The following is a 10,000-nucleotide window of genomic DNA, read 5'->3' on the forward strand; positions in this document are numbered from 1 at the left end:
TATATCACATACACACACACGCCAACACACACAAGTAAACACTTACACATATACGCATGAATACACACACTCACGGAAGGAGTAAGGATAATCACAACACTAGAAATTAAGTAAAGTATTTATTTCAGAAATGCTGGAGAGGAATTTCTATTCGTTTCATAGCTTCATTCTTAACGTTTTTCGTAGAGCGTTAGATAGGAGTCCCGTGTTAGGAATATCTTTATCCGTAAAAGCGACCGCGATATCCACCGTATCCATAACCCCCGTATCCACGACTCCCATATCCACCGTATCCACCATATCCGAATCCACCGAAGCGGCGGTAGCCAGGGTCAGCAACGGGGTCAGGGTCAGCCACTGGGTTAGGCTCAGGCATGGCGCTGCTCCAGTTCACTAAGCATGACAGGGCCACCACTAAGGCCAGAACCATTGAAAGCTGTACACATGAGAAGATTCAGTGATTAATAGTATTTATATAGTTTGTATATATGTGTGTGTGTCCATTTATATATTTACATGTGTAACCTCTTTTTATCCTTTATTCTTTTTAAACAGTTATCATAAGCTAATGCAAGTTAATCACTTCGACGTTATATCATATATATATTTGCACTAATGTTTAATTGCATCTATCGAGCTTCCATAAACCTACTTAGGTAAAATGACCATATATATATATATATATATATATATATATATATATATATATATATATATGAGCATGCATTTGTATATATAGATATTCTTACCAGCTTCATATTGCAGATATGTTGTTTCTGTACACGTAGCTAAGGAAGTAGAGACTATGTAGCTACTGTAACATGACGTTAAGCTTATATAGCTCACAGGACAACAGTCATGGTCACTAACGTATTAATTGCTCACTGGAAGGTCCTTGAGAAAGTTGTAAGGGTCCACCTTAAAAAGATATTTTAGTCGCAAAATCATTATCTCATCCTGTGTCTATAATTAGCATTTGACATGTGCTTCAGTGTGTGTGTGTGTGTGGGTGGGTGGGTGATACATTCATCAACACGTAGACAAACATAATAAATCCCATATGCAAATATATGTACATGTTTCTTTGTATGTGTATATATACATAAGTGCATGTATGTGTGTTTAAAAGTAAATTTATGTGTACATATATATATATAATATATATATATATATATATATATATATATATATATATATTATATATATATATATATATATTCATTCATTGTGTGTTTATAGATATATATAGTTACATAACATATAAATATATAAATATCCATATACCATATATATATATATATATATATATATATATATATATATATATATATATATATATATATATACATATAAATTCATATAAAGCTATATACACAGATTTAGATATACATATACAAATACACAAATACGCATTAACAGACACATAGAAATACACAACCGAACATGTATATGTATATATACAAGAATAATATATATGTATATATATATTTGTGTATGTACTTGCATATACACGTATATATATATATATATATATATATATATATATATATATATATATATATATATACATACATATATATGTGTGTGTGTGTGTGTGCATATATTTATATATATATAATATATATATATATATATATATAGATATATATATATATATATGTATATATATATGTATATGTATGTATGTATATACATATATACAAATATGTATGTATGTATGCATATATATACATATTTACATATATATACACACATACATGTGTATGTACGTATGCATATATGTATATGTATATATACAAATATATAAAATATATGTTGTACATGTATGTATTGATGATAAATACATGTCTATACATCTATACATGTCTATCTATACATGTGCATGCATATATATAAACGTATGTAAGTATGTATTTCATACACACATTTAGTATATACAATACACACTGTACATTTACGAAGTATGCAATATCCAGCGAGGATAATCACAACATTAATGATTCAGTTAAAGAATTTCAATTTCAAGGATCGCCTCGAAGTTTAATTCTTAACGTTTTTCGGCGAACGGTAGGTAGTTGTCCTGTGTCTTTATCCTTAATAGTGACCGCGATATCCACCGTATCCAGAACCCATGAATCCACCGAAGCGGCAGTATCTAGGGTCAGCAACGGGGTCTGGGTCAGCTACTGGGTTAGGCTCAGGCATGGCGTTGCTCAAGCTCATTAGTCATGACAGGTCCACCACTAAGGCCAGAACCATTGAAAGCTGTACATATGAGAAGATCCAGTGATCAATTTGTTTATATATATATGTGTGTGTGTGTGTGTGTGCGAGTTTGTGTGTATATATTTACATATATGTAACTCTGTTTAGGGTTTATTCATTTTAAAGTTATTCTAGGGTATTGCAAGTAAAATAATTGGCGGGTATACTATCATATATTTACACTAATGTCTATTTGGATATATTGAGCTTTTCTAAACGTACTTTAGTAAAATGACCATTTATATGCACATATATTTTTCTCCTTGTTAAGATCTTATACATTTTACAGTTATTTTAAGCTTATAATAGCTGTTTAAAAAGAATAAAAGATAAAAAGAGGTTACATATATGTGAATATATAAACGGAAACACGCACATATATACACACTATATAAATACTATTAATCACTGAATCTTCTCATGTGCACAGCTTTCAATGGTTCTGGCCTTAGTGGTGGCCCTGTCATGCTTAGTGAACTGGAGCTGCGCCATGCCTGAGCCTAACCCAGTGGCTGACCCTGACCCCGTTGCTGACCCTGGCTACCGCTGCTTCGGTGGATTCGGGGGTTATGGATACGGTGGATATGCGAGTCGTGGATACAGGAGTTATGGATACTGTGGATATCGCGGTCGCTTTTACGGATAAAGATATTCCTTACACAGGACAAGTGCGTACCGTTCTTCGGATAGTATTAAGAGTGTTTATATACATATATTTATATATATATATATATATATATATACACATATATATATACAGTGTATATATATGTGTGTCTATATATATATATGATATACATATATATGTAAGTCATACCCAAATATATATACCTATAAATCATGCATGTATATACACATATAAATGTTCGGTTGTGTATTTCTCTGTGTCTCTTAATGTATTTGTGTGTACGTGTATATGTACATCTATGTCTGTGTATATAGCTTTATATGAATATATATATATATATATATATATATATATATATATATATATATATATATACATATATGATATATGGATATTTATATATTTATATATCATAAAACTATATAAATATCTATAAACACACAATGAATTAATATGTATATATATAAATATATATATACATATATACATATATATGTATATATATATATACATACAGACATAACTATACATACAATCACACATACACGCACTTATGTATATATAAACATATAAAGAAACATGTATATATATTTACACACACACACACACACACACACACACACACACACACACACACATATATATATATATATATATATATATATATATATATATATATATATATATATATACATATATGTACATATATCTATATTTACATATATATATGAACACACATATATTTACATATATACATATGTACATATATCTATATCTATATATATAAACACACACATATATATACATATATTCATACATACATACATATATATATATATATACATATATATTTACATATTTATATATACATTTATTTATATCTAAACATATACATATATATATCTATATCTATCTATCTATCCATATAGGTATATATATATATATATATATATATATATATATATATGTGTGTGTGTGTGTGTGTGTGTGTGTGTGTGTGTGTGTGTGTGTGTGTCAAATGCTAATCATAGACACAGGATGAGGTAATGCTTTTGCGTCTAAACTTTCTTTTTAAGGTGGACCCTTACAACTTACTCAAGGACCTTCCGGTGAACAATTAAAACGTTAGTGACCATGACTGTTGTCCTGTGAGCTATATAAGCTAAACGTCTTGTTGCAGTAGCTACATAGTCTCTACTTTATTGGCTGCGTGTACAGCAACAAGATATCTGCAATATGAAACTGGTAAGAATATCTATATATAAAAATGTATGTTCATATATATCTATATATATATGCACAAAAATATGTATGTATATGTATATGTATATATATATATATATGTATATGTATATGAATATGTATATGTATATGTATAAGTACACAAAGCTATACATTAATACATATACATGTATGTGAGTATGTGCATATGAATAGAATTTTACCATAGTAAATTTATAAAATCTCGACAGATGCAATTAAACATTAGTGCAAATATATTTATGATATAACACCGAAGCGATTCACTAGCATTAGCTTATGATAACTGTTTAAAAAGAATAAAAGATAAAAAGAGGTTACATGTATGTAAATATATAAATGGACACACACACATATATACAAACTATATAAATACTATTAATCACTGAATCTTCTCATGTGTACAGCTTTCAATGGTTCTGGCCTTAGTGGTGACCCTGTCATGCTTAGTGAACTGGAGCAGCGCCATGCCTGAGCCTAACCCAGTGGCTGACCCTGACCCCGTTGCTGACCCTGGCTACCGCCGCTTCGGTGGATTCGGATACGGTGGATATGGGGGTCGCGGATACGGGGGTTATGGATACGGTGGATATCGCAGTCGCTTTTACGGATAAAGATATTCCTAACACGGGACTCCTATCTAACGCTCTGCGAAAAACGTTTAGAATGAAAATAAGAAACGAATAAAAATTCCTCTCCCGCATTTCTGAAATAAATTCTTTAACTGAATTTCTAGTGTTGCGATTATCCTCACTGTTTCCATGAGTGTGTGTATTTGTGCGTGTATGTGTGAGTGTTTACTTTGATGTGTGTTGGCGTGTGTGTGTATGTGATATATACATATATTGTGTATATATATATATAATGATATATATGTATAGATATATCAATATGTATATATATATATATATATATATTCATATATATCAATATATATCAATATACATGTATGTTTATACATATATATATATACATATATATATATATATATATATATATATATATATATATATATATATATGTCTTGATATATTGATATATACATGTATACGAGTATATGTATGCATATATATCTGTCGTATATACATTATATATATACATATATATTGATTGTGGAGATATTTTATGAATAGTCTTTGTGCTTATGTTTAATATAATAACAGCTAAGGATTTAATTTCTTATCGGAATTATAAACGCGTAAATCACTTACACTTCTCTCCTAATTATTTATGCTTTACGATTATTGCAAACTAGTTGCAAACATTTTTTTTATCCTTTGATTACTTGTAGGGGTCCACTGGGTTTGGCTGAGGCATGGTGCTGCTCCACTTCACTAAGCATGACAGGGCCACCACTAAAGCCAGAACCATTGAAAGCTGTAGATATGAGAATATCCAGTCAATAATATATATTTTTTTTTTGTGTGTGTGTGTGTGTTTGTGTATATATATATATGTGTGTGTGTGTATCTATGTATGTATATATACATAAACATATATGCATACGTGCATATACATGTATGTAAATATGTATATATGTATATATATGTATGTATGTATATATATACATACATATATGTATACGTACACACATGTGTGTGTATATATATATATATATATATATATATATATATATATATATATATATATATGTGTGTGTGTGTGTGTGTGTGTGTGTGTGTGTGTGTGTGTATACATATATATATATATCATATATACATACATATAAGTGAATATGTATATATACATACATATATGTGAATATGTATATATATACATACATACATACATACATATGTGTATATATGTATACACACACACACACACACACACACACACACATATATATATATATATATATATATATATATATATATATATATATATATATACATATATATATATGCATATGTGTGCGTGTATGTGTGAGCGTGTGTTTTTGTATGTGTTTATTTGTGTCCTTGCGTGTATGTATGAGTGTGTGTTAGTGTGTGTTAACTTATTGTGCGTGTGTGAGTGTGCGTGCGTGTGTGTGTGTGTGTGTGTGTGTGTATGCGTGTGTGTGTTTGTGCGTGTGTGTGTGTGTGTGGAGAGATCCATATACATATAATCTATTTTGGGACAAGAAAACTGACTACAAGTTATCAAAGGATAAAAAGAAAAAAATTGTTAGCAACTAATGAATAATTGGGAGAGAAGTGTAGGCGATTTACGCGTTTATAATTCTGATAACAAATTAAATCCTAAGGTGTTATCATATTAAACATAAGCACAAAGACTATTCATAAAATATCTCCACAATATATATGTATATATGATGTATATATGATAGATATATATACATATATATATATATACTCGTATACATGTTTATATCAATATATCAAGATTTGTGTGTATATATATATATGTATAAACATACATGTATATTAATATATATTGATATATATATGAATATATATACATGAAATATTTATACATATATATCAATATATATCATATATATATATATATATATATATATATATATATATATATATATATATATACATATATATATACAACATACGTATATATCACATGCACACACACGCCCACACATACACAAGTAAACACAAACTCACACATACACACACACATATACACGCTCACGGAAACAGTGAGGATAATCACAACACTAGAAATTCAGTTAAAGAATTTATTTCAGAAATGCCGGAGAGGAATTTTTATTCGTTTCATAGTCTCATTCTTAACGGAGTCCCGTGTTAGAAATATCTTTATCCGTAAAAGCGACCGCGATAGCCACCGTATCCATAACCCCCGTATCCGCGGCCCCCATATCCGTATCCACCATATCCGAATCCACCGAAGCGGCGGTAGCCAGGGTCAGCAACGGGGTCAGGGTCAGCCACTGGGTTAGGCTCAGGCATGGCGCTGCTCCAGTTCACTAAGCATGACAGGGCCACCACTAAGGCCAGAACCATTGAAAGCTGTGCACATGAGAAGATTCAGTTATTAATAGTATTTGTATAGTTTGTATATATGTGTCCATTTATATATTTACATATATGTAACCTCTTTTTATCTTTTAGTCTTTTTAAACAGTTATTATAAGCTAATGCTAGTGAATCGCTTTGGGTTGTTCATAAATAAATATTTTGCACTGAAAGTTAATTGCATATGTCGAGCTTCTATAAACGAACTTTGGTAAAATGACCATTCATATGCACATACACACACATATAAATGTATGTATGTACAGATTTGTGTACATATACATTTTCATATTCATATTCATATATATATATATATATATATATACATATATATATGTGTGTATATATATATATTATATATATATATATATATATATATATATATATATATATATATATATATATATATATATATATGAGCATGCATTTGTATATATAGATATTCTTACCAGCTTCATATTGCAGATGTTTTTTAACGTAGCTAATGAAGGAAAGGCTATGCAGCTACTGTAACAAGACGTTTAGCTTATATAGCTCACAGGACAACAGTCATGGTGAATAACGCATTAATTGATCACCGGAAGGTACTTGAGAAAGTTGTAAGAGTCCACCTTAAAAATATATTTTAGTCGAAAAATCATTATCTCATCCTGTGTCTATGATTAGCATTTTGACATGTGCTTCAGTGCGTGTGTGTGTGGGGGGGGGGGCGCATTCATCAACACGTAGACAAACATAATAAAATACATATTAAAATATGTACATGTTTCTTTATATGCGTATATAAACATAAGTGCATGTATGATTTTATATTTTATATCTATGTATATATATGCATATTTATGTATATATATATATATATATATAATATATATATATATATATATATATATATATATATATATTCATTCATTGTATTATAGATATATATAGTTATATAATATATAATATATAAATATTATATATTATTATATATACATATATATTCATATGAAGTCATATACACAGATAGATGTGTACATATATATACAAATACGCATTTACAGACACACAGAAATACACAACCGAACATATATATGTATATATACATAAATAATACATATGTATATATATTTGTGTATGTACTTGCATATATATGTATGTATATATATACATATATATGCATATATCTCATCTATCTGAATATACATATATATATAATTATATATATATATATATATATATATATATATATATATATTAGCGTTTCTGAAGAACGGTACGCAGTTGTCCTGTGTCAGGAAAATCTTTATCCGTAATAGTTACCGCGATATCCACCGTATCCATAACTCCCGTATCCACGACTCCCATATCCACCGTATCCATAACCCCCCGTATCCACGACTTCCATAACCTCCAAATCCACCGAAGCAGCGGTAGCCAGGGTCAGCAACGGGGTCAGGGTCAGCCACTGGGTTAGGATCAGATATGGCGCTGCCTCAGTTCACTAAGCATGACAGGGCCACCACTAAGGCCAGAACCATTGAAAGCTGTACATGTGAGAAGATCGAGTGAATATTTTTTTTATATATGTGTGTGTGTGCGTTTGTGTGTATATGTATTTATATAAACGTAACTTTTTGTTTAGCTTTTATTCATTTTAGACTAAAGCATGTAAATTATTTCGGGGTTATAATATCAGTGTGTGGGTGTGTCGGTATATGGCTGTTGTATAACAATAGATAGGCCAATATGCATCCATCCACACGTACACAAAAAACAATAAATCAATAGATAAATAATGTTTTTATATATACATACATATATATATATATATATATATATATATATATATATAAGATATATGTTTCTATATTTTAGGAAATATTTCTATAAAAGTAAATCCCCAAAGTACTTCAGTTACATTAGCTTAAAAGGATTATTTAAAATGTATAAAATCTTAACAATGAGAAACATATATGTACATATAGGTAAATATATGCACACAAACTCGCGCACACACACATATATATAAACAAATTATGCACTGGATCTTCTCATATGAACAGCTTTCAATGGTTCTGGCCTTAGTGGTGACCCTGTCATGACTAATGAGCTTGAGCAACGCCATGCCTGAGCCTAACCCAGTAGCTGATCCTGACCCCGTTGCTGACCCTGGCTACCGCCGCTTCGGTGGATTCGAGGGTTATGGATACGGTGGATATCACGGTTACTATTACGGATAAAGACACAGGACAACTACCTACCGTTCGCCGAAAAACGTTAAGAATAAAAGTTCGAGGCGATCTTGGAATTTTTTTTTTTTTTTTTTTATCTGAATCATTAATGTTGGGATTATCCTCGCTGGATATTGCATACTTCGTAAATATACAGTGTGTATTGTATATACAAAATGTGTGCATGAAAAACATACATACGTTTGTATACAGTATATGCATATACATGTAAAGATATATTTACCATCAATACATACATATACAATATAAATGTATATATATATATGTAAGTATATATACATATATGCATACGTACATACACATGTATGTATATATGTATATATATGTATATATATGTATGTATATATATATATACACAAATACATATATGCATACGTACATACATATGTGTATATATGTATATACATATACATACATACATATATATATATATATATATATATATATATATATATATATATATATATATATATATATATATACATATATATGCATATGTGTGCGTGTATGTGTGAGCGTGTATTTTTGTGTGTGTTTATTTGTGTGCTTGCGTTTATGTATGAGTGTGTGTAAGTGAGTGTTAACTTATTATGCGTGTGTGAGTGTGCATGTGT

At 29.6% G+C, this 10,000-nt stretch overlaps 2 protein-coding genes and 1 pseudogene across 2 annotated transcripts in view; 1 reads left to right on the forward strand and 2 right to left on the reverse strand.

The window, feature by feature from the left end:
- Nucleotides 1-800, reverse strand: part of LOC147468074 (uncharacterized) — a 2,899-nt gene extending 2,099 nt beyond the window's left edge. Inside the window, exons 1-2 of the mRNA XM_086556028.1 lie at nt 750-800; nt 232-436 (exon numbers count right to left, since the gene is read on the reverse strand). Coding sequence (XP_086412154.1) covers nt 232-436; nt 750-758 — 214 coding nt within the window. The 5' untranslated portion in view covers nt 759-800. The remainder of the gene's footprint in view (nt 1-231; nt 437-749) is intronic.
- A 3,292-nt stretch (nt 801-4,092) lies between these two features.
- On the forward strand, nt 4,093-4,882 carry LOC147468075 (uncharacterized). Its single transcript, XM_086556036.1, has 2 exons — nt 4,093-4,138; nt 4,561-4,882. The coding sequence occupies exons 1-2, from the start codon at nt 4,130-4,132 to the stop codon at nt 4,765-4,767; spliced, it is 216 nt and encodes a 71-aa protein (XP_086412162.1). The 5' UTR covers nt 4,093-4,129; the 3' UTR covers nt 4,768-4,882.
- A 1,955-nt stretch (nt 4,883-6,837) lies between these two features.
- LOC147468076 (uncharacterized) lies at nt 6,838-8,672 on the reverse strand (annotated as a pseudogene).
- Nucleotides 8,673-10,000: the final 1,328 nt, after the last annotated feature.

Source organism: Penaeus japonicus, unplaced genomic scaffold, assembly GCF_977035675.1.
Source record: "Penaeus japonicus unplaced genomic scaffold, GWHDUDI00000001_assembly GWHDUDI00000031, whole genome shotgun sequence".
Taxonomy (NCBI): Eukaryota; Metazoa; Arthropoda; class Malacostraca; order Decapoda; family Penaeidae; genus Penaeus; species Penaeus japonicus.